We start from the raw sequence: 27339 nt of genomic DNA on the forward strand, positions 1-27339 counted from the left end.
TATACAATAAATTTGTATAATTTCAAAAGCCGCAACTTTGAGCCATTGTTGTAGCTGAGGATTAATACCAGCGTAAGGGACATTCATTCGCATTGAGAGAAGGGGAAATCCAGACTAATCGTACGGTGGGGGGCCACCTGTAAGCATAAAACCAGATGACTGGCAAGCCGTGAGTCAGAGTGGCGGCGGAATTCGATAGGCCAGCTCGCGATCGCGCCTTTTTTCATCTATTAAACACTAGAAGAAAGCACATTTCTTATTTTATTATACACAAATAAATACGTTCATATATAGTTGCTACTTACTTACGTTTCAAAACTGCTAGTCCTTAGAGATAACGCAAATCGGAAATAAGTGCATCATATATATGTATATGTACATACACATATGTTATATATACATAAGTGTGTTTAAGTATCGTTTTCATTTGCATCGTAACAGGCTTACCTGTATTTGTCAATGAATAATAATAATAATAAATCATTCGAGAATCTTTCGAAAGACAGGTAGATAAATAAATAAACAAATAAACCAAGTCTGGAAGAAAAGAATGAGGAATTAGTTAAAAGAGAACCGGTGCTTTTAACGCATACGTATATAACAATAATAATAATAAAAATAATGCTTCTTATTGTATTAAACGTGAAGAGTGGTTAGTGCTATATTAATATACAGTAATAGTAGAACCGAGCGATCGCATCGCGAGTGGCAGTAATCATAACAAGAATAAAGATTTTTTTAATGTTTGTTGAAATTTATAAAAAAAGAAGTCAATAAAGGAAAAAGGGAACAATTTTTTATTCATGTTCATATAAAAGTAAATTAATGCGGTAGTAAATATAACATAATATCTTGATATTGAAATACATAAAGTCATTTAAAAAATCGAGATAAATATAGGAAAAGATAATGACGAACGGGCGTGAAATGTCAGCGTCACTTCGTGCCCTCCGGCTTGCCGGAACGCTGATTATCATGCTTGTTTGTTGCACTGCCCTTTGTAATGCCGAAGCGGAAGCTGCACCTGTTGTGTCGGAAACTGGAGCCATGGTGAGTTGATGATAAACCGTAAAAACCCTTTCGAAAAAAGTAAACTAGACTAAACTGACAAGGAAAAAGTAATTGTTGAAAAATTCTGGCGCTCGTGTGTTGCACCGTTATATACATAATATATATCAAACCTGTAGCTTGATTCATTTTTTGAAAAGTCTTTTTTCGAAATGATGATGCACATGAAATTTTCACCGCATTCTTCAATCACAAAATCGTCTTCATTCAATTTCTTGAAAGTATAGAAAAGCCAAATAATTTTATCTACCCTGGGGAACATATCTCGTTTTTTAAACTTTGTTCCAGATAAATTAACAATTTTAAAACAGCTAATTATCAATATTTATGATCAATATTCGTTACTCAAAACAAAAAACTGGATATTTTTTATCGATTCTATCATTATACAACATTCAGTTAATTCAGAATTTTTTAAAGCTGTAACATTATGAATGAAAAAAATTTTAATTCATGTTCGATGGGGTTAGGAGACATTTTTCACTGTTCAAAGTGTTTGACAGAAATTATGGCAAGAAAATATTGAATGCTAATCTATTTTGTCATCGACTTATTAAATTCGTTAATATGTTGGTTTGACGAAAAAGAAAAAATGTAAGTACTTTTTTTTTGCAAGGCATTCTAAAATTTCGAACAAGTTTGCGTTTATGGTTTATTCTGTATGTGAATGTTATTTTTAAACAAGTGAATTATATGCCAGATCCGATATTTTGAATCTACGGTAAAACGGAACTAAGACAGCACGTTAGGAAACCGAAAAAATAAAACAAGTATCTACCTGTTTCCGTTGAACAAGATAAAAAGAGCGGGGTGATATTAGTTGTAAAAATTGTGTCGAGCTTACGCGTCAAAGTAAATTCCTTACGGATGACGTTCCTTGTCTTGTTTTTCCGCTGATAAAAGGTACGGTAACCACATCACAAAGATACGGTATAAACGTTACTACATCTAATTGAATTATACATGTACCTAGTTGCCAAATGTGCAGATAGATGAGTATCGGGAATTCTTATCTCAATAACTGTTTGCTTAATTCAGTTAGTCGTCATTTATTAGTAGTATGATTATTATTATTTTTTGTTGAAAACCAAATCTGAAGTCGTCTTCAGGTTTAATATAACAGCAAACTGTGTCATCAAAGACATTTATCTAAAGCAAGAAAGCTTCGTGTTGACGAATTTTTATAGTCGAAAAGTGTAAATGCACCTGAATAAACGTACTTCCGAGTAAAAAAAAGTCACTGAATTGAATGAGGCGTATGGTTATTCAGTTATAAATTCTCGCAATTATCGCAATATTTCGATAGTTTTTGTTTGTTGGAAAATAAAATAATAACGCTGCTTATGGGTGAATTTCTATAAACAAATGTGTCAATTTACTATACAGAACGTAGTTTAGATTGAAAGAAGAACCAGACGAATCGAATGGGCAATTATCGACCTAAAAATTCGCGAATTCTAAGCATTTTTTATTATTCTTTACTCGGTGGGAAATAGATGTAGTGTAAAAACAAAACGAGGGCAGATTTGAGTGTGATCGAAAGATAATTTTACTATACTGATTGTGAGCTAGTATATAAGTGAGACCGGTTCTTTCCATATGACGTAATGAGAGATTCCACATCGTAACGTCACTCACCTTCACCGTGGCTGTGCCCGGGTATCTCAATGACTAACTACCGGAAGGTCCATATGATCGCAAAATGAAGAATCTTGCGCAACCGCAAGCGATTTAACCGAAGCTCTCACAGTAGCGAGATTTCTAACGACGGTATATTATAACGTGATAACTTTACAGCGAATTGTAAGATACGTGGAAAGCGATAAGACAACAAGTCAAGTGGAAAGTTGCCAAGGAATCGTGTGGTTGTCTTTAAAAACAGCACAACGCGTGTGAGGAAAAAATCTCGGTGAACTCGGGCATTTTTTCCACAAATCACATGTAATTTCTCTCAAACCTTGTCTGCGGTTTTTTATTGCTGAATTAGTTTCACACTACGGTGGTAGCAGAATTTATGGTCAGCTTTTGCGATCTTATGTAGGTACACTTACCGAAAGATGACATTTGGTCAAATAAAAGACATTATACTCGAAAAGGGCCGTATTCGTTTGTTTTCTGTGTTGACATATTTAGGTATATAGGTTTACGTAAGTACACTTATCAAAAGATAACATCTGGTCAGATAAAAGACATTCTACGCAGAAAGGGCCGTATTTGATATTAAAAGTATTATTTGTTTTCTGTATTTATAAGGAAACGGAATAGTAACAGCTGCGCAATTATTATTTATTCTGTATCTTGATAACGATGAAATTAACCTGAAACAATCAGCTGATTATTCACTTCGGTGCCATACTGCTTAGCCATAGACAAAGCAATCAATCTCAGCAGTGGGAACATCGATACTTAACCTGATAATATGTATGCGATGGTTGTGTTCCTAGTTAGAATTATTTTCGTGTGCAACTTTTCACCAACACTTAGTAGGTAATATAATAAATGTTTAGTCACTCTTTTTACCGGTAGATAAATAAAACTACATCTAACAAAAAATTTGAATTTTGTAGGCATTCCAGTATGTAATTTTGTCTGGTTTGTAAGATCAAACACATCGAAATACGCCATCTGGTGTTGGAAAACATTGTGCCGTATACCAGCTTGATTCAATTTAATCTAACCTAGCCTAGCATCAAACACAGTTGCATTTAATCTGAGAAGTTTTTTCCTTTACCCTTTTTGACCAAAATCAACTCAATATGACGAAACAGAAGCGTAACAGATTGCGCAAGGTTTTCGTGCCTTGACCTCGGTGAAGTGAACCTCAAATAGTCAGCTGATTATCGACTTTGACGCCATGTTGCTTGAGCACAGCTAGGCCAAGTAGTGAAGCTCCACAGCAAGCCGCCAAGCAGTGGAAACATCGATACGCAGTCAGACTCGACGGCTTACTATACTTACACGCGTGTTACAGCGCTAGGGAAGGATAATGATAATAACAATAATAGCCAGGTTGATAAAACGCTTCACCTGGGCAAGGTCTGCGCCGTCGAGTCACGCGATTCTTTGTCTCGTCATACCGCGCCTGCCTGCACTGATGACAAAAACAGTTAATTGCACGCAGCAGCGACGAGTAAGTCACCAGGCGACCAAAACCGACCGAAACGTCACAAGTCAGAATCGATCAGAGATTCGAGAAACGTTTGCACACGCCGCCGACTGGATAAAGGTCGCTTCCGCTATTGCACACACATTCGATTTCACCATCTATTATTCACAATGCAAAACGGAACTCGAAAACGGCTATCGATCTGCACATTTCAATATCAAATATTGTCGATCTTGAAATTTGTCTGGTCGAGTTTACACCCTGCTTATAAATTTCAACCTAAATTGTAATAACTCGAACTTTGCAGCCTTGAGTTATATTTTGTAGAGAACATTAACGATGACCTTAGCATCGATATTTTCAAACCCTACATGGTGCTCCCGAGATGTATAATTTATTATCCATTACAGCCGAACTTAAACTGCAGGGGAGGAAAACCTTTGAGCTCGAATTTCTAAAGATTTTCTACCATTACTTGGAAGAACTCTTTAATTTTTCTCTCTAAGATGGAGTCGGAAATCTTTTCTTTGGTACAAAAATTGCTCTAGATTGGAAAAAATATTCTTCGTAATAATTTTTTTTTTACACCATTGAATATTTCGGTGAAAATAAGCACCTCTTATAATTTTCGATCCAGAAATTTAAATATCACTGTAACAAAATGTAGAGCAACTCTGTGACATCTTATATGAATTCAGAGTCTAGTCTCTTACCTACCTAGACTTACATTCGCTGAGATATGTTTATGGTTGAGGTCATGGAGGAGTTACAAGGAGATAACACTCAAGCAGCGCTCGGCTCAAAAGGTGGACCAGTTTTTGGGGCAACGTAAGAGGAATTATGAAAGTGGTATTTAAGTGCCCCTTGCAGTATAATCTCGTATAACGCCCCCCTTCGCTGTTTGCCACCTTTTCTTCGGATTTGATGTCGGTTGCAGTTGGAAAAGCAATAACTCGGTTTTCACTAACTTCAAATTAGTATTTTAGGAATTTACGAAGTATGTTTATAGCACAGAGGTTTATAGATTACGATCGCCACCCTTATTTTTTTACGACTTAAAGCGAAAATTTCAATTTTTCCGTAACAGGCGCTCAATCGCTTTCAGACAATACTTTTTACTCTACCTCAAAACTCGGAACAAATTTTTTCGTAGATTGATATTTTTTTCTTACTACTCCATGGTTGAGGTCAATGATAGTCTGAAACCGGAAGCGAGTGGATTTTCGATTGCTGGAACAAGTGGAGAACCATGATGGTTAAATTCTGTGATTATACGCACGCAAGCATACATGCAAACCAGTGCGTAAATCACGTATCTGATATGCTTGAGAAATCCGCGCATTATCTCATTGTAAGTCGAACTCGATCATGACGAGAATAACATTTTTGAAACAGCTGAAAATTGCACCCTCGTTCTTCCGCCTCAGTGGCAATGAGACGCGACTTGACTTTTATACATTTATTATATACGTATATTTAGTAATTTGTTATAAAACAAATATTGCTTCAGAAAATTGTCCTTTTCTGTTCTCTTGAGTAATGAATTACGTATCGTCAAACCTTGAAAATGTTGGGGTTATATTTGCATTCGTGGGATCATTGAAATAAGTTCAAAAAAACTTAGGGACACACTCGCTGATTGGAGGTTATGACACATTTTGCATATCTTTTCATCAATTTTGCGAACTCTTCTCAGCGGCACGCAAATGCAACGATAAACTCCGTTATTTAGAAAAGTTTGAGGCGACTTTAGGTGCGTTCCGAAACTAGCTGGCAGCGCTAAAAACTCCCTAGGACCGAGACGGAGCTAGTAATAAACTCGGCAGCGAAAAAGAGATAAAAGATAGTTGACACCACTGGAAGCTAATTTTGGAACGCACCCGCCGTCGCTCGGTAGAGGAAAAAGGCTTAGCAGCATTCGATTTTCAGAATCTGACGGTAAAATAGAAGGTGAAAAAGATCGTTTGGTAGCGTTCTAGGAAATTGTTAATAATGTATGTGAGTTGACGCGGAAATAGATGGAGATCATTGTTGCTTCGTGGAGGTAGCGGCCTTCGTGTGAGAAGATCCCACAGTCCGAACACGAATGAGCTGTCATTGGAATATTAAGAGTGAGGCGAGCGAGCCTGAAGCAAATGCGGCATATGACACGTGTAAAATCCCTGTTTACGATATTATTTTCACTCTATTTCTTGTTGTTTGAACAAAAACGTGCTACGCATAGTTTGCCAGGATTTCTGCCCTCTTCGCATCAACACGCGGTAGGAAAATTCCTATTCAAATCTCCTCTTCGTGTTTATCCAGATTAAATTCCATATCGGATTAGAAAAAGACACGCGTGGATTCGATTAAATTGCGCCGTGTGGTCAATTCAGTGCGCCGCACGTGCCGCGGTCTGAATCACCGTGGATTCGAAAACAAGCGAGAAACTGCACAATTCAGATGCAATCAGAGCTTTACGTCGCTTTTTGCACTCTCTTAGAATACTCACGCAGATTATCAAAACTGTGTCTTCAGAGCGAGATAACGCGAAGATTGTCATTATCGTCGCACGAGCTCGAAAGCTCTTTGCGAACGATAAATTATCTCGTATCTTCTCAACGTGCCAAACTTGTCCACAAATCTAATTAGATATCCCTAATGTAATTATCTAAGTAAAACGAAACAATGTCATCAGCTTCGGATCATCTCATGCGGTTCTATTATAATTAAAGGTTTTATTAATAGCAAGAAACTGAACCGATCAAGAGAAAAATTAAATCGGTATAGATTTACAAAAGTAATTGTTAGTTTTAATTCGTGGATTTCTAATGAATTTAACTAGGTTGACTTTAGTGGCAGGTTCTGAACCTTTGGTTTAAAATTGAGAGTCAGCTGAAGATTTTGCTTTCTTTGCACACGAGAAGGTACATACATAGCGAGAAACCGATGCAGAAGTGCGACGAAGAAACTGAGAGAAAAAAAGAAGAAGTCAGCAGCAGAGAAATATGTGCCTAACAGATAGGACAAAGACTCTTTTATATTCAGTACTTGACTCGAAGATGCGAGGTTCTGTGGAATACTGATGCGTTCGATCGCATTGACAAAGACCTCTCATTCAAGGCCGGGTCGCCCACCGAAATTTGAATAATCATAAAAGAATGCAAAACAAAGAGGAGATCTACGCAAACCAGAGACGCGCTAAAAAGGCAGGAAAGAAGAAAGAGTCAACAAAGACTTTCGTTATCAACTCTAGTACCTTTCAGTTTCTGTCTTGGATACTGAGCGATCAATTATGCATTAGGCGTACATACAATCCGGTCAAAACAATGTGCAAACGATAGAATTTATACAAAATGAAGACTGAACAAGTACAACTTGAGTTGATTCAAATCGGACTAGGTGGAAACAACGTCGTAGTTCATTTTTTACAATAACATAATTGAACATAAATTCATGTTCAGTTTTTCGTAGACTTGCCGAAAATACAACTTGGGTAAAAAAATATAAGGGTTACTTGCAATAGACTAGTAATTTTTTCAGGACACATCAACATGAAGAACACATGTCGGCTAATTTGAGCGGAATTCATTCGACAGCAAAACGAGCTATTGTTCTTTGATATATTATTGGACAAACTATAAGAATTTCACATAGACAATTGATCATCGATGATATAAAGCGTTCCAGATTACTAATCACTGAACTATTTCGATCAGAATACAGTTTTCAATCATATTCTATACACGAGTGATAGTTTTTTGATAAAAGTTATCAGAACTCAATTCAGTGTTGATTCTAAGGCTATGTTTCTTATTTTTCGTTTCAACGTTTTTTGACTAGACTGTACAACAGGTCTGTTTACCTGTTGCGATCACTCGTTTGCTATCTTCGTGGAGCGATCGATTCATATTAAAATCGCGTCTGCAGCGCTGCAAATGACTTGCATGATATCAGTTCGTTGGAGTGATAATAATGAGAAAAAATACGGATGCAAGTAACGTCCAAGCGATTAGTCTTCTCCGGAATAATTGCACGTGTCAGTTCGCCTCGTGGCATGGAACTTGTGGTCTGATGATAATTTTTTCTACAGTGAATCGCCGAGGAGCGAGCAAGCGCACCTTTCGTTTACACTGTACAATCAGCCATGCAACATATTTGTTTAATGAATCCCCGCGTCTCACACCAGAGCAATATTAAACGTGTATCTACAATGCCTACAGAAACGCCTTGGTACAAATTATACCTGCGATAAGGAGGGCGAGATATGAGATACGCGCTCGCCAAAGATTATTTCGTTGCACGTATACATCGTCGTTGAAGGTTCTTTTTTACAATTGTACGGATGGCGAGCTACGGAAGTAAAAACGACGAGTCTGGAAAGCTTATCTAGCTGGAAACAATTACACTTTTTTTTTACAAATTTAATTTCAAGAAAAGACAATGTTAACTAAACGGATGTTACAGTTAGTACTTACCCACCGTGTTAAAAGTCATTTATAAAAATGACACAGTTAGTGCAATTATACATCCAAAGCCGATTGCGATTATCAATGAACAAAAAGTCATTTTTTTCCAACAACGATACCAACAAATGTATTCCTAGAGTTGAATTACAAACATATTTAGGATAGTTTAGTTTGGCATTGCATATAGAATTGGCCTGACTGCGGCATTTCAACATCGGTACTGAGTTGACTTTGGTGTTGGAAAAATTAAGTGACATCTTACTCAGTCGATAAAGACTTACTATAGCATTCTCTTAAACGATGATGAACATGTTTGAATTTCTAGTTTTAACGACAGAGTTAGCAAATCATATTTCTAACCTTTTTCTTCCGTCGAGTGTTAAAATCGTTCTACATTTCGTAATGTTACAGAATTAACTATCACTGACATTGTAGAATCAGTAACGATGTTTGAAAAATTTATGGAAACATATTTGCAATCAATTTTCTCCCAATTTGAGGTTATGACATATTACTATACATATCCGAATCGCATATATTTGAATTCTTTCACCAATTTCCGAAACCTTTCTCAGTGATATACCCAAAGTTCTAAGTTATATCTCATTTACACTCAGTAGAGGAAAGAAACTGTGAAATACGAATTGCTGAGTTCACCGGTAAAACAGGAACATTCGAAGCATCACAAGTTTAGTGAGGAACGACTTTTCGATGAATATGACGTGGAAATGTGTTCTTGATCAATTTGCGTAGGTCTCGAACCATCTATGACGCACCCTGTAGTTGGGTAAAGAGATTTCCGTTCACTTCTTCGAACACTTTCGTCGGATGAAAACCTCGTATAGTCGTATCACAACGCGGTGTTAATTGTATTCGTCGTCTCGATACCTGTTACGTTGAGTATATGTCATTGATGATTCACACCAGAAGGCATTCGAATACTTGCCTCCGGGGATAGTCTAATCGACGAACTTGTAGCCAGTGGATAATATTTACTCGGAAATAACGCCTCGATATCGTACGAAAAACGTATTGAAATTTGAAAAAAATTATTTCACAGAATTCTAGCGTAATTACACCTTTGGCAGTGAATGAACCAACCGAAGACTGATGAATGAACGTAGTCATAGTCTGACGTACTACGCGCAGGTGAAAGATGAGGAAGCATCACTACGCCGTTCCAAGGCCAAAATCCAAGAACCAGAGCTGTCAAACTTGCCCGATTTTTTAACAACTTTTACTGATGATGTTCTTTTTTTTATTCAACCGAGTACCCACGAATTTCAGTTGCAATTATTTGTATGTATCTATAAAAATCTGTCTGATTATTATATTTCTTTATTATAATCACGAAATTCCGAAATTAGATCTCACTGGAGTTAATGTGATTAGTTTTGTTTTTGTTGTATGATTTTCAATTGTGTAAACAATATTGTGGAAAATAAATATAAGAACATAATCAACTACCTCCTGCAAAACTGTCAGAGGAGTTTATAGAAATGGGGTGGGAGGTCACTGACGAAATAATAACTGTACAATTTTAGCACGCCATAGGTCAAGATATATCGCGTATTCTATACGTGAATATCTATAATGCTTGATTAAGCACACGTCTATTAAATAACGGTTGTTTAGACCAATCGGGCCATTACATAAGCTAAAATTGCGGCATTAAGCTGTTCAATTTGATCATTAATCGTTTTATCTCTTTCTGCAATCGTTGTGAAAGCAAAAATTCTTATTACGCCAATGCACGTGTTTCCAATTTTTTTATAAATTTTCTTTGTAGATAAAAGAAAAAAATAATTAACGACTGCTGGTTTATTTATGTATAATATATTGTATTATTTTTATCCTGGAATCAATTTTGAGAATCGAGCTTAACCACATTGTTATTTATACAGTCCGCTTACGGTGAATTCATTTCCTTAATTCTGGCTTCACGTCCTTTTCTTTGTCCTTCTCTGAGAATTGACGTGCATCAGTGGCATAATGATAACGGACCACCCAAGAAAATTAGGTCCAAAATTTTTTTTTATTGTTGTAAATTTAAAGTATTCATCTACTTAGGCTATTTCAGACCAATTTACCATATCCTGGGGAAAATGGACCGTTAAAAAAAATAATTTCATTTTACCATTTTTTAGAAGGGGGCCGTCATGCTCCAGAGATGTTTTTTTTTAACTTTAAAAAAAAAAGATTCAAAAAATCTCTGTTCAAATAAGAGTCATCGTTTCAATCAAATTCAACTTCGGTTACCTTACATTAGTCACATGTTCTGAAATTTCGATTTGACATTTCCTTGTCCTCTGTGTACTTTTCTATCAAGACTGTACACCATATGTATCCTCAATTTAAGTGTAAGTGAGTCATCCCAGACGGTGCAACAAACCGCACAAGCACACATGAATCGTGTTATCCGTTCATGTAATTGTACTGTGTGACACAATATTGTACTCGTTTAGAACTCTAATCACACTTCCTTTGCAATCATAACTGATAATACATATTATGTATATATATATATATATAAATACTTATACTTATATGCTATATACATGTATATAATTATTAGACATTGTGCTTTCTTTTTGAAATTGATGAAACAAGTTTTTCCTTCAACTTCCTGCTTTTCATTTTTCAAAATTATTTCAACAGCAAATAGACTGTTTTTGGTAATTTTATAGTCTCAATTGATGCGGTTTTTTAGTTCAGAATAGATTGTATGTTCTTAAGTTATTCGATAAACTCGAATTGTCTTCGATCGATCAGCTGCATGTCTCGAGAACGAAAGAACGGATTTTTACGGTTTTGATCTCAATCGATGCGCTCTTCTATGAAAAATATCAATCGCTGACAAATAATAATATCATTGTAATTTTTATTTCTTTTCTTTGATTACAGCGGTACTTGTCCCAGTTTGGATATCTTCCGCCAGTGAATCCAGCCAGCGGAGGAATTATCTCCGAGGAAACCCTCTTCAAAGCTATTTCGGAATTTCAATCATTTGCCGGAATAAATATTACCGGTAAGTTTAATATTGGAAAATGTCCTCGTGACGTCATAGCCTGGTTGTCGGCGCCATTTTATCACCACATAACCTAAGTTTTTCATTTTAATGGACACGAATCATAATTCTTGGGCTTTCAAATTAATCATGTCACATAAAATAATCAATAATATACCTGTTTCATTACCCATACGCGAAAAAAGACGGTCAACAGTCAGCTGTCAGCCTGGTTGCATTAGTTTTATTTTTTTCCACCAGATCACGCATTGCAAAGTGAAAATCCCAATATACGTATTCATATTACGTACAAGAAAGACGCGATAATGTAATACAGCCAAAATACCGTAGAGTTCGAAATTTTCGAATCAAAAGTGCAGCTTACGAATTCGTAATTTTCTTTTGTTTTATTACAAGACTGGTGTTAGAGACTTTTTCAACGGTTAGTCAAACGTTAATAAGATCCCAATAAGCGGAGTAATTGCAGTATTTTACATGTACAACAGTGAATGATAGGTCAGATACAAAAAAAAAAAGGAAATTCGGATTGGTTTGCAAAAGCCCTGCCTAGCACAAAGAATGACGAGAGTGGCTTGTTTGCTGGTGGGTTTGTGTGCAGCTTGTTAAACATTCGCCTGGCCAATACGTTCACTGCCAAGGATAACATCTCGGTGCACTCCAACTGTATATAGATATAATAGGTATAATGTGTACAGCGGACAAGAAACTGCTCTCGGCAAGGCTATGCCCAACTTCGAGTTGCAGTGAGAATCCCAATAACCGACGTCTTTCACCGTAAACCACATAAATATACATATATAATGCATACAAGGCTTATAAACATGACAAAAGACCTAAAAAAAATATCATCAAAATCATCATACACCTATACATTTATAAATATTAGTATTCTTCATCTTAAATTGCTCTAAGTAACTTGATTGCACTTTTACAAAGACTTGGCTTGACCCTTCCAGTCACTGTGGGATGCTCAGCGTCTTCAAATGATTTTTGTTACTTCGTATGACTATTAGAACGTGGGAATATCTAGTTTGATAGTTTTTTTCGATCTTACATCCGCCATATTGGATCCGCCATCTTGGATTTCTAAGTTATTAAATTCTGGCTTCAAATTCGTGACGAGCGACCCCAAAAGTCGCGAGATATTTATTTATGAAAAAGGGTTGAAAGCGTTGCGTTTGACTGTTCTTATTCAACGCAGTTTTAAGACATCTGAAGAACAAGTTTTAATATAAGGAAAATAAAATCCAACCGCGGCAAGGTAACTAGAAACGACTGTAATAACAAATTTAAAGGAAAGAGATGTCAAAGTGATAATTTTTTAAGAAGTAATTACAAATTTTAACCAAGCAGACGTTAAGCTTACATTTTGAATCTTGTTTCAAATAGTTCAATGAGGCTATTTTTAAGGAGAGCGGCACGCTGAACGAAAATTTCAAGAAAAAAGACAGATCCAGGGGGATTGTATTCACTTCCATAAGACATTATCAATTCGACTTGCCGGCGTCTCTTTGGGCTCTAACACCACGTGACAATACTTCGGGTCACTGGACTGATATACCGGAACGTGGCAGCGCATAAAACGCATGAATACCTATATGATTTACGATACCCACGATGGCACACAAGATGTAGCGACACGTCAGCCCATGTATCAAACGTTACTAATTCCGCACTCTGCACTATCTTCCGGCGACGATATCTCCTAGTGATTCACCCAAGGCTATCTGGGAACAGGAATTTAAATTTCAACCCAAAAGTCCACAAAAGACGTTGTAGGTGCACATGTAACAGGGGATTCCCTGCCTGCCAAACCACCAGGATTTTGACATCATTTTAAATTTCAACGATAAACTATGACTACATCTTTTTCCTTAACAACTGTCGTTCAAACGTTTTCAAATTTTCTCATAATTAAATTTATTGTATCACATTTCTTATGGAAGCGTTGTACAATTGCTTGAAAATATCTCAGTGAAGCTGATATAATAACGAGGCCAAAAAATTCGGGATTATTGTCACGGAATTTCCTATACATTTTTATGCGACTACGAGAACTGTACCTATTTTTACAGACAGTGCATCATCGCGGCGCTTCGACAGAAATAATGATATACTCGGTAATATTTTTACAAACTAGTCGCGGTCCAAGGTTAGACTGGTAGGTACATATGTACGTACATGTACGTTACATACGTATCTGCATGCATGTAATTATTCAACCTTTCCTCGCGTGGCGTTACATGCAGGTAAATCCGTTTCCCGTTCTTCTCATCGTCATTGCCGCAGCTCGCGGAAGGGGAATTGGTTCCGCATTTTATATGCTCTTCAATTAACTTATACACATCATCGATGTCTAGTCAGAGGCCGCATTATACGATCAGAATTCACAGAGCTAGCTGATCCGTTTCTTGTTCTTCCCTTTCTCTTTCTCTGATCGTGTAGCTCACGGTGTGTAGGATGATTTCACTTGAGTGTGAATCAGCTGTCGCTGATCGAGCTTTTTCTTTTTATTCTGTTCTCGCTCCGCAGTTCCTAGGGATTTCCTCACTCACAGGGAGAGTATATCGCCTCTGATTTATAGACACCCGCAGAAACTTCCAGGTTTGTTTCCTCGGCCTGAAATATGACGTTGTGTAATGTAGATTCATCTAATAGATCTCTCTTTACGGTTAATTACTTCGGTTAAAGTTCATTATATTAGCAGTTTGACGAGTATAATCCCGCAGTAAACGAAACATCTTGTGCATTTTTCCTTTCGACACGTTTCGTTGTCTCCTGATGAAGTTTCAATGATAGAAACTAATAGATCCAAGTATAAACGGATATAGTATTTCAGAATAATAGAAAAATAACTACAAATTATCGATGGAGTAATCTATTATCAATTGAGTAGAAAAAGGCCGATTCGATGAAACTGCATATCAGGATTTTCATATTCTTGGCTGCACATGCACTCCTAGAACTTATCAGCAGGATTCATGATCCAGAGGCCTGGTTCTTTCCTCACTCACTCTGCATATGGAGCTGCGGCTGGTTTGCAATGCGAGACTCTATAATCGGTTTCACTACGTCGAATAATTGTTTGCGGTTATTCGCCGGTGACCAACTTTCTGCGTAAAGTTATTGTGAAAAATTGGTTGCGGTGTAATTCATCTCGCGAATTGGAAACCAGCTGCTTGGGGCGACGCCGCCGACGTGACTCGGTTGGCGTTTTATGGATGTATGTATATATGTACATACATACAAGTTGCAAAATCAAAATTCCAACCACGGCGTCGACTCGCTGGCTCGTCGCGTTGCAGATCATTGAACTGCAGGACTTTGCATTCGCTCTGATGATCCTGGGTTTGATACATGTTCACGTGACTCACCCCATTCGTTAACTTGAGTCATCTCGCTGCGCTTGACAGGCTAAGGTTGATCGTCTCCGCAGAATCATTCCCGCCGTGAATCATTTTCGCACACGCATTTTGTGCCCTGTATTACACATTAACCGGAGAGACATTCATTCGCTTTACCATGTTCCCCATTTCACCTCGTCATTCACGTTTTCGTTCTTTCAGAACTTATCGCTTCTCCCTCTGTTAAGGAGGAAATGAATTTGAAAATTTTTTTATCCATGATATTTCGAAAACCGATCAAAAGATTTTGCTGATTCTCGTCTTAACGAAGCGCTTCAGCTTCACACAGAACAGGAATTATTTAAAAAATTGGTCCAGTTATTTACCTAAGCTATTTGCAAAAATTGAACGTTTTTATATCCAGCATTAACTCGAGATCAAATCAACCAACTCAGGTAAAATTTGGTGCATTGGGTTGGCTTGATTCGACTTAGAAGTGATCAGATTTTGAGCAATATCGTTCGAGCGATTCCTGAGTAATTTATGCAAATAAAAATATCCTACCCAAGATCTTTTTAATTTTTTTTTCATCAAGTTCACGTAAGATCTCGTCATTATTTACACTATACATTCATTAATCGTGTACGAGAATAATTGGGTGTAATTCTATACCATAAAAAAGTACCTACCATGTTTCCTACATGAAATAACACTCATGCATTTATTTCCCAGGTAACTTGGACAGTGAAACAGCTCATCTAATGTCCTTGCCGCGTTGTGGTGTAAAGGATAAAGTTGGTCCAAGCACGGACGGCAGGTCAAAGAGATACGCTCTTCAAGGTACGTTAAGTAGAATTATACTGAAACCCGGTTAATTATCCTATCCGTCAATTCAATTCTTTCTTGAATTATTTTAAGGACATCCTATGTAACTCACAATCAGCGTTAAGTTGCACGTATAACCGTAGCAAGGATAGTTAAAGAAGCAAACAAACTATCCTGCACTTATTCCTTCCAAATTCAAGGTCTCTGTCATCACAGTAAAAGACGCTTCCGACTAAAACTTAAACTAGCTAACTAGTTGGCTCACAATAACGGTAAATGACCTGTCGTTAGAAATTTTACTGACCGTAGGTTTCGTCACTCGACAATATTACCTAACCTAAAGTAATAGTAACAGATATTGAATTCTAAGTGGCAAACGACAATTATTGAGTTACCCGCGTCATAGGGTGAAGGAGTAAAACCGAAGCAAAAAGAAAAAATCGATTTGTATGCTAGACTCACGCTATTCTAAACCGGCTGAGCCACCGCCTGACTGACAACTCTGTAACAACTCCGTCGTTGACTTCCTGTCTCTGCTTAGCACGCGCCTCGCGGCAATTATTATTTATTCGTTCGCTAAGCCTGAGCCGTGCTAAATATCGAGTCAACAATTTGCACCTGACTTTGAAAGGGGCCTAGTTATAATGACAATAATAACAACGCCGAACTAAACAAAAATAATAATCACTCGAGCGTGTCTCCTCCTCCACATTGAAAACTGGTCATCGTGTGTTCAAAGTCTGAATAACGAATTTCGTATTGAAATGCAAATCTCTACAGCGTTGGGTAAACTTTTCTATCATTTCGCCAGCCCTTTTCTCTGCATCAGTTTTATAGTTAGAACCTCGAACTAAGAAGCTGTCGTTTTGAAGCAGTAACTATAGCATCGATAACTGGATCTCGGATTTTATTATAAAAGCGGTTTTGCTCATATTCAATTCTGAATTGACTCGATGTCATGAAATAAGAGTCTCGTAGCTTGAATGATGTTTTTTTGGGTCGTGATGTTCGAAGAATTTGTCAAACACATTTGATCAGCAGATTCCTCGGAGTGACGCCATATTGCAATTTTGGATAACTTTGTTTGCGACGTGTGCAATTCGAAAGTATCAGATTCCAAGTGTGCATTTAATGACAAAAAATCGTGAGAAACCGATGGAATGAAATCTGGGAGCCTCGAAAACTGTGGTAAGCCTGCCGAAAGTTATGTTTGGCATCGATCACCGTGACGATTGAAAATTGCAACAAGCTGAAAGTGGCCGGTATTCCTGGGATCCTTCCAGAGTTTTTCTGCCCGGCAACGTAGCTCGGTTACATAAGTACGCAATAGTTAAATCAGCGGTAATAATTATCACCAGTGCCTGGAAAGTTACGTAAATTAATAAACTTTTTATGCGGGGAAACTGTAACGCAATCTGCGGTATGAAATCTCGGTGAAAATATTGTTGAATAAGAGGTGTAATAAACGGAGAAATGAAACAGCGAATTCTGTTCTAATCGAGAGCCAAAAAAATTACAACGATTTCACACAGACTGCGAAATCGTTCGATTGTTTCTACTGGGAGCGCAGAGTCAAGCTCTGAAACAGCGGCCTTGACTCTGCAAACGCTGCGGGACGTTGACCACACGTTTCAAATTGAATTCTACGCGTACGCGATTGTACCTCTTCGAATTTATCGCATGATAACTGTTCTTCTTTTTCTTCTTCTTCGTTTTCCCTTTTGCTCTCTTGTTTTCATACCGATCGTGTCGATCGGTTGGAATTTTCTCAAGGTGTGAAATAACTTGAACAGCGTGTTTTTGTGAGAAACAAACCTGTTATTTCATTTAAATTTCTTTTTCCATTCGTCAATCTGACATTTATTTACGCTATTTTTACACTTGTTTTATTTTTAAAAATATATATACATACAGCTACACAATTCAATGATATACAAATTTATGCATTCAAAATTTACAATGACTAAATTGTAAAAGTATATAAGAACACGACCAGCGCATCGAATTGCTAAGACAACAGTAATCAGTCATACTCTTATCTAGCTCAATTCCTTTCTAAGTAATCATTCGGACAGATACTAGTCATATGAATACTCGGAAAAAAGATTGAAGGTAAAATGAATTATCCCATTTACGATGAGGTTCAGAATTTGCCTGACACGGTGGATGTCATTATAATACAACGGAAATACTCGAAAGCGTTAATTGACATTAGAAGCTATAGCAAAGCTCTTAGGCCTTCTGCAGTCGCACCTCAGGTTTTTCCGAGTCTTTTTCGGAAACCTCTTCCTGGACAGTAATGAACTTCTCTTTATCGTAAATGACTTTGATGACGAGCGAGCAGGACGGACACGTGGCATCTTCCTCGCCGTTGATAAGGTCCGCTTTGGATATTTGAAATTGATCTCCACATGGACAAGGATAGTAGTACATTTCCTCGTCCTCGTCGTACTCAAAGTCCTCGATCTCAACCTCGTCGTGGTAAACCGGCATTTTGACAAATTTCTCAGGCCCTGAAACAATCCCAAAAGTCCATTTCAGATAGTTGCAGTCGCAAATAATGTCTTACGCATGTATTAAGTAAATTATTGCGATCTTCAGGGTCCAGATGGAAGGTTAAGAGACTGTCATACAAGATCAGCAAGTACCCTAGAATCCTTGACAGAACGGCCGTTGACAAAGAAATCGCTAAGGCATTCTCTGTGTGGTCCGAATACACAGACTTGACATTCGTGCCGAAGAGCGGACAGGTAAGAGATTCTAAAATCGTTAATTTTTCAACCTCCTGAAGTCATTTCAAGTCCTCTGAATTTACAAAATTATTTGACCTGGAATGAAATATTTTTACTTTATAAAGTTACTTTAAATCATTTGAATACTGAATTCAACACGTTTGAACCATTTGAGAAAACTATTGAGGTCCTTTTAATTCACCAAGTTATATAAAGTCACTCTTAGCCATTTTAAATCAATTCAAGTCTTTCAACTTCACGAAGTAATTGCAAGTCAGGTGAACGTCGATACCCGAATAGTTAAACGGTCTGCCTTAGAACTTTGTTTGGCCGAGTCCAAAAAATGCTTCTTAAAAGAAACTGAAGCCGGACAACCGTGGACTGTGTAATTAAACGTGTGACAATATTCCGATAGGTGCACATCGAAATCAGGTTCGAACGCGGAGAACACGGTGACGGAGATCCTTTCGATGGTCCTGGAGGCACCCTGGCCCATGCCTACTTCCCGGTTTACGGCGGAGACGCTCACTTCGACGACTCCGAACAATGGTCCATCGACAGCTACCGCGGGACAAACCTCTTCCAAGTTGCAGCCCACGAATTCGGTCACTCCCTAGGCCTCAGCCATAGTGACATCAAGTCAGCCCTCATGGCACCCTTCTACAGAGGATACGACCCTCACTTCATGCTCGATAGCGATGACATCCAAGGCATACAGGTTAATCAAAAGAATTCTACAAGTTTCTGAACTTCATAAAGTCACTTGAATTCGGTTGAAGTCTTTTAAAATCCCTATACGTATAGCGGTTCGTTGGAATCAAGTTGGATTCTCGATTTTCTCTTTGTCTGACGGTAGCGAAAATTTATCAGCATTGATCTAACACCGTTATCTTCTGTAACCTACTTCAGGCTCTCTACGGACCGAAGACTGAGGACTCGGGAAGCGGGACAAAGCATCACCACACGACGGTTGCCCCGCCAGGAGAAGAAGACCCACAACTATGTACGGATCCCCAGGTTGACACGATGTTCAATTCTGCAGAGGGCTACACTTACGCGTTTAAAGGTGAGACGCATCCACCGTTTTGCTAACAATAATTACCGGTCAAATAAACGATTGTCACGAGTTGTAACGACCGATTTTTGTAAACAGGTGAGCATTACTGGAAGCTTACGAACGATGGAATCGCAGCTGGGTATCCAAAACTTATCAGCACAACCTGGAGGGGACTTCCAGGCAATATTGACGCCGCCTTTACGTACAAAAATGGAAAGACGTACTTCTTCAAGGTAAGACACGAAATCGATGACGACAGAAAAAATGTATACTTCGGCGAATATCAAATTTGAAGAGTAGTTCTAGGGTGTGTAAGGTTTTATAGCTAATCATTGGCCTGATGTGAAGGAAAAATGCGAGGAAGATTGTCTAAGTACGATTTTGTAACACCGGATCTTATGGGGGAACTGAACGTAAAAATCTTTGAATGCAAAATGAACGAGTTTTAGAAATGGAATTTGGACAAAAAAAACTAGGTGTACATTCTGTAGTATTTGATCATTCCGAATATTACAACAAATCATTAGGTTATCAGCAATGGAGAATTAGCTGTTGAAGAATCAATTTACATACAAGTACAAGTAATTAATTTCACCTTTATTCGATGATTTCATCATTACGAATGAACAAAGACGTATCTTGTATGAGACTTTTGAAGTGGCTTAGGAATGATGTGAAGCGTTAAAAATTTGATGAAATTAAAACGATCAATCTTCCATCAGGGCTCCAAGTATTGGAGGTACGTAGGGAGACGAATGGACGGAGCTTACCCGAAAGAAATAAGCGAGGGCTTTACCGGAATTCCGGACAACATTGACGCAGCTACAGTTTGGACCGGAAACGGAAAGATTTACTTCTACAAGGGTACGAAATTCTGGAGATTCGACCCAGCCCAAAAACCGCCAGTGAAAAGCACATATCCCAAGTTGATTTCGAACTGGGAAGGCCTTCCAGACAATCTGGATGCCGCTCTCGTGCACAGCGGCTATACATACTTCTTCAAAGGTGGCGCTTACTACCGATTCAACGATCGGACATTCTCGGTAAGTCTTAATTGCGGTTCTAAACATCAAAAACTCACTAGGCAGTGAAGATTGACGCTCAATTTTCACCTGACGGCCAATCTAACGATCTAGTCTACACGATCTGACTACGTTTTTAACCTCTTAGGTGGTAAAAATCGTTGTACTTTAGTGGGAGTTGATGCCATATCGGGCACATCATGGTTGCGCAATTTCTATGAAATTTTATACTTAAAGACTTTTCAGGTCACTGATGACAAATTTGAGGTTAGATTAACAAAATTCGAAATATCGAGGTAAAGATAGATGGCTATTGCAAATAGCAAGCAAAATCGCAAAATGGCACCTGCGATTGCATGAAATTCTTAATCAGCCATTTGCAAAACCCAGACCCACCAATGTTTGTAAAAAAATTACAACTTTGGAAATTCTGCATGCCACCGAAACCTTTGAAGAATTCTTCGGGTTTGTTTGACTTCTTTTGTTTTCCAGGTGGCTCAGGCAGATCCGGCTTTCCCGCGGGCGAGCGGATACTGGTGGTTCGGGTGTCGGTCGGCGAGCAAAGGGACGCTAGGTAATGTGCAGTGGTTAGGGGAATCCCCGTCCGTATTAACCAATGGCAACCTGGAGGAGGTCGGTGGCGACCTTCTCGGCGGTGAGGACGTCCACGGAGACGTCGGTGACACCATTTTAGACGCAGGTACTTTGTCTGAGTCGAAAAAAATACCGAAATGAATTTTTAGCTTTTCATGACGGCAAAGAATCGAAAGAAAAAAAACGCTAACGCGAACCATCCAGAATTTCATTTATTCGCCTTTTTGAGCAATTGACGATTCATTCAAAAATATCGGTGACATGACAGTCAATTCTTTTCCCGCTTTGGTCACGAGATAGTGGCGCATTGAGTATTTATCAAATTAATTAGGTCGACTACATGCTTGAGAGTCGGGAAAAATGTGTTTCAATTTTTTAATTTATCTAAAAAAAGTTGTTTCGAAAATCGCAAACGAAAGATTGTTCAAGATATTTTCCTGGTCTAATGTAAAAATATTTAATTTGGAAGATGAATAACTGCAAGAGAATGGTAGTTTTTAAAACATTTGTTTTATTTTGAAAACAATGCAACTCTTTCTATAATTTTTGCTAACCCAAAGATGTGATTTTTTTCTTTCTTATCGTATAGTCATTTCAGTATTCCAGTCTTTCACCAAAATTTAAATGTTCAAAGACACCAAAGTGCAGAATGAAACCTGCTTGACTCTTGTTTACAATTCCATGTATTTCTTTTTTCTTCTATTTGTGGGTAAATCATCCCATGAGAAAAGTAAATATGAATTTTCTAAATACTCAACGTGCGAATATCTGGTGAAAAAGAATGCAAGAAATTTTTGATTTTTAACTAACTAACTTCCTTGAATCTCACGAGTGTGTTTTGCATTCTACAGTCAATCAACGGTGGTGTTTCATACACCTGGCAGATACTAGGGCTAGATGCAGCAGCGAAATGAACGCATGCGCATTATCATATCCCATAAAATAGTATAGAATGACAAAAACAAAAAAAGTCATCGATCCAAAATCAAGGACAAAAGCAGAGTGAATACGTTCATTTCGCTGCGCAAAATTTAACAACGTGAAAGAAAAAAAGGAAATAATTAATGGTGGTGGTTTTGATGCTTTATAAAAAGATGTTATAACTATTGCTTAACAGGATATTAACGCATTAGAAAACAAATAATAATCACCGTCTTAATCAGCATCATTATCGCAAAACGACGATAATAACCTACTAAATACTCACACTAATCAATCAATCAATCAATTTTTTATTATTTGGTTCCATTTTGTCTTTAGTTTTTTTTTTTTTTTTTTTTTTTTTTTTTCTTTCTTTATTTGTGTCAATTCACAACCGAAATTATAGATATAGTCATTTTCGTGTGGAGTTTCGTTAGTAACATATAACGCATATTTTTTTTTTTTTTTTTGTGGTAAAATCTTTACTTCTACAAATTGACGAGTAGAATTTTTTTGTTATCATAGTCGCAATATTCACTTACCATCAGAGTCATTTTACCGTTTTTAAGTAGTTTCAACAACACACCCCCCCCCCCCCCCCCCCTGTATTTAGTTAGAATAAATACTGTTTCTCATCTAGCCCAAAAGTATTTTAGCCAGGCGCTGTGCGCGCCACGCGATCATTAAAACAATTTTTTTTTAAAAGTAACAGTAGAGAGAGAGATATTTATAAATTAAATGTGATTTTTTTTATACTCTACAAAACAATCAGGCAGTTATTACTATTACAGATATAGTAATATCATAATAATGTGTCACCAAGACGTCACCGTCGCCGTCGCCAAATCCAGAGTTGATCCAGAGTAAATTTTTTTTAATATACACCCGCAATACTTCACATAATTGTTAAGTACTTTAAAAAAATAAGCCTTACCTTTTTTTTTATCTCAAATTTCAATTACGCAGTAAATGCTTGAGATATTACGCTTCATTATAGTAAAAAATTCGATTTTTTTTCTCTATTGTCGTTTGTTTTTGACTTACAAGTTTCGATTATTTAGTTTCTTTTTTTTATTCATCTGTTTCATTACCAAAAAAATGAGAAAGAAAAAAAATGGTGTAGGAAACGTAGATTCCGCTTCCCACCAGTAATTTACCTGCATGATTATCTCTCTTTCTGTATTTCACATACACCTTCAATTTTCTAACTATCTCTATCACTCTTCAATTTAATAACGGTTTTGAACGTATTATTATTACTATTATACAGCGAAGCATCGCACGAAAATGCATTTCACAATAATATGTAATTTGGTATGGAATTGACACTGCAGCCGTTTATTATGTAATGTTACATACGTACCGAAGAAAATACTAATAATGATAAAAAAAAAAAAAATAGTAATAATAAAATAAAATAAAAATCAGCGGAAAATGTGGTGCATGGTACGAGAGACTTGACAAATTGCAATTGGCGGTTGCTGCGTTGTTTGGAACTCTGATCTAATCGAATGAGTATTTTGTGTCTGTCATCCTGCTAACCAGTAAATCCCGTAAAAACGCTCTCGTAACTCCTGATCCCCGTATTGATTAGCGCTCTCTAAAAATCCACCGGAATTCTCTTTGTTAGCAAAAATTAACGCACGTTCAATTATTATTTAGCCTTTTACTACTTTGATGGCATCTTGTTATCATTATATATTTTTAATTTAAGTTACTCCCTGCACGATGTAGTCTGTATCATTATCTTATATTCTCTCTATCACTTTTGGCACGTAATGCAACTTCAGTATTCTATATATTTTATATACGTTTGAAATTATGTTCCTTACATAGTTTATAGTTTTCATCTTCATCTATCTATTATATATCTGTCTATTTACCTATTTCTATTACTACACACATTGCAACCAACGGCGTTTGCTTCAAACGGGGGTGGTTTAGTTTTTTTTATTTTGTTATTTATTTATTTATTTACTATTTTTTTTTTTTTTTGCCATATACTCGCCGATTCATTAGCCAATGATTTACGATTTGCAGTTACATTTGCAAAATTGGGTTTGCCGAAGGAAAGCAATGAACGATTTCTTGTTTTTCAAATTACATTTGTTAGAACCAATTCAAATAACTAAAGCAATATTTTACGCGTTCAATGTATTAACAAAATCAATGCAAACAGGTTCAGTCACAAGAGTTGAAACGATTTTCAAAATCGCACTATTTTTGTTTGTCATTGTTTCACGGCTTAAAATATTAGCGCAAGGTTAGGTTAGAAATACTGGATAGTCACGTCAAGAGAATCACGTGCAAAGCAAACAGTCTCCAACATCTCTGAATTCAAATTCATCGGTACCTAAATTTTTCAAAATCATATAATAGTGTTACAATTTGAAAAAAAAATTAATTCCCAAACTGAGTGAACGTTTAAGGCAAACAAAACCTGTTGTGGCAAACCCAATTCCTCGTAATTATTGACTTCGAAAGTGGCGAAAAAAGCCAAAAAAATTCCCCGCAAACAGATTAATGATGATAATGATAACAATAATGATAAAAAAAATACGTAAAGTGTACAGCTTCTCTGCCAGAATCCATACCTTCGTTGAAATAATCAACTTAGCCTTACAATGGTGTCAATATTGATCGAATTCAATAACAGAACTCAAGCATAAGGAAAATTAATCAATATTTTTTGGGGCCTACTTTAAAACGATTTCACTGTAATATTAGTTTTTTCACGTAATTCTTCAGCGGTCAGATTTTGGATCCGGATGAAGATTGGAAGGTTTTACGAATTTTTTTAATCGAAACATGTCAAGTAAACTTGAATGAAAAAGTATCTATTTTCACTAGAATCTTAAAAGTGGAAAAATACAGAACTTAATTTCGATTTCATCGTAGTTTGAACAAATTTAAGTTTGTAAAAATTCATAGCCGCCGCATGAGTTCGACAATTGAATATCTTACAATAGTTTCACTAGCTTATCGACAACTTTTCTATTACTATTCAATACTACGAAACTTGAAATCTTCGTGTATCAGGTCAAAATCAGGTCAAATCTCAGTGAGAATTTAGTTAAATATAAAAAACAACCGTTTAATTCCAATTTCAAGTATTCAAAACGACTACAAAAAATTTACAGCTTAGAATCGAATTCGATTTGAATTTTGATTGAAATCCTGAAAGAAATCCGTTGCATAGAAATTTAGTTACAATACCAACCGAAAAGCGCGCCAATGACTTTTTACCGACAGAGACGAAAATGAGAGAGCTTGTTTCCATGCAATGGTATGTGAGTTCAATTGACGGTAAGACTCACCACCGTGAACGTATCGTTAAGAATGCAACAATACTCAAGGCTAGGGTTTAGGGTTATGTTGAATCGTTTTAATGCTTGTTAACAAAGAGACGCAATATATTCCCAGAGTTTCGCGCGAGTTACTAACAAAGCCGAGTAGTCAATGAATTAACGAGGTGTTTCACCTGGTATTTCCAGAGGAGCCAAACTTTCGATTCGGGTCTTACGGATTTGAAAGAAAATGAAAAACCGCATCACGACGCGGCAACTAGTACCGCAATGTGATTAATCAGCCAAATAAGTTCCAAACAACACCCGTCTGCCCGTGCGTGTTGCCTAACGTCAAAGGGAAAGACCCAGAGGACCAGAAATCGCAAACGAAAGGATAAGACGTGACAAAAGGCAACACAAATTCAAACTCATTCGCAAACACAAACGGAACTTAAAAAAAAAAAAAAAACTCTTACCACGTGCCACAACCGCCACACGTGTCACCTCTCTTCGCCGCAAAATTCAGGCGAGAATGCAGTGTTTCGCGTCAATTTTCCGCCAATCGAACAAACCCGAACAATGTTGGTAATATTCTCAGGAGGAACCGACGAGGAACTAGCGACGTCATCGAATCAGGACTCAGCGAGTTCGTCGGCTCCGGGGAGCGGCCATCTTGTTAACGGAAATCCATCATGGCGGGGGGCAACCGTGCTCGCAGTGGTTCTCATCGCAAAGTTTTTGACCGGTTCATAGCTTCCAGCGTGATTCCAACGCGGTAGAATTCGTTCTTCGTTTAACGTTGTACGAAGTGAAGAGGAATCCAGACAATTTACGATCTCAACTTGGACTCGAATATGTGACAAAGTGAGATGGCTAGCCAACATCCCAAAAACGACCGTTGACGGGACCAAGACAGTTTGAATTTCGAACTTCAAATTCAAAATGCGCGGGGCATCGACGTCGATACCATCGTAACCCTGAAACGCAGGTTGCAGGTACCGCAAAGCAAGTATACAAAATCGAAAATCGATATTCATGAAAATATTTTCAGAAATTATTTATAATAAAGTTCAGACGTTCTTCAAAAACATACCATAGTTTCGAACAGATCACAGGAAGAATGAATTAGAACTAAAAAAAAAATCTAGACACACCTGTAATAAAGAAAATTTTCAGAAAATATCACGATTTTCTCGTAGATCTGGCGAAGTTTTATATTTTTTTTTTGTTTTTGCACAGAAATTAAGATACTTCTACAAAATTACTAGAAATTATCAGGATTTGTCTAAAGATTTATCAAAATAACCCGGCAACTGTCGGAAATTCACATTTTAAGTAAATTCGAGATCATTTCCGAAAGTTTTGTCGAACAATTTTTGGCAGGCTCGATCGAATTCGAAAATCGAACGTTAGATAAATCTTCTATCCTTCAATCGCACAATAATTTCGTCTTATTTCGAAATGTCGTCAAATTCCAGAAAGCTAACAGTTATACTCATTGTGATAAAATAATTAGCTTCTGTTCCGAGTCTATTGGTACATTACAATGACGAACTTTGCTCTTTTCAATACTGCCAAGCAGCTGTGTGAATAGAGAGAAATTGGTTATAAACCATTTAAATTATACGTACTTGTAGACGAATCTTGCGGTGGTAAAAATAATAACAACAAAATCATTATATTACTATGAACCACCAACTGTGCGGTTCGATCGTGAAATTTCCGTTTCTGTATTATATAATTCAAACGATATAAGCTATGTACATATTGCTCAGTCGGTGATATTTTTATGTAACATATTACAATGTCATGTCGTTGAACTATAATTATATATCAATTATGAAATGAATATAGGATATATGAGATAGGATATCAATTATTATTACCTATATTATAGTCACAGGTGA

At 37.1% G+C, this 27339-nt stretch overlaps 2 protein-coding genes across 5 annotated transcripts; one reads left to right on the forward strand and one right to left on the reverse strand.

Moving 5' to 3' along the window:
* The first annotated feature begins 588 nt into the window (after positions 1–588).
* LOC124404461 (matrix metalloproteinase-14) lies at positions 589–26797 on the forward strand. 4 transcript variants are annotated; one of them, XM_046878597.1, is made up of 10 exons: positions 589–1050; positions 11527–11650; positions 15727–15834; positions 18421–18569; positions 18967–19269; positions 19461–19617; positions 19705–19841; positions 20331–20651; positions 21123–21330; positions 26031–26797. In XM_046878597.1, the coding sequence occupies exons 1-10, from the start codon at positions 910–912 to the stop codon at positions 26183–26185; spliced, it is 1803 nt and encodes a 600-aa protein (XP_046734553.1). In that variant the 5' UTR covers positions 589–909; the 3' UTR covers positions 26186–26797. The 4 variants fall into 4 exon arrangements, with proteins under 4 accessions (XP_046734553.1, XP_046734555.1, XP_046734554.1 ...); XM_046878599.1 differs by having other exon boundaries at positions 21123–21204; XM_046878598.1 differs by lacking the exon at positions 26031–26797 and adding an exon at positions 25640–25884.
* LOC124404465 (DPH3 homolog) lies at positions 17974–26046 on the reverse strand. The gene is made up of 2 exons (XM_046878605.1): positions 25909–26046; positions 17974–18332 (listed from the first exon to the last, which is right to left on the reverse strand). Exon 2 carries the CDS (start codon positions 18310–18312, stop codon positions 18052–18054), a length of 261 nt encoding a protein of 86 aa, XP_046734561.1. The 5' UTR covers positions 18313–18332; positions 25909–26046; the 3' UTR covers positions 17974–18051.
* Positions 26798–27339: the final 542 nt, after the last annotated feature.

Source organism: Diprion similis, chromosome 3 (assembly GCF_021155765.1).
Source record: "Diprion similis isolate iyDipSimi1 chromosome 3, iyDipSimi1.1, whole genome shotgun sequence".
NCBI classification, from domain to species: Eukaryota; Metazoa; Arthropoda; class Insecta; order Hymenoptera; family Diprionidae; genus Diprion; species Diprion similis.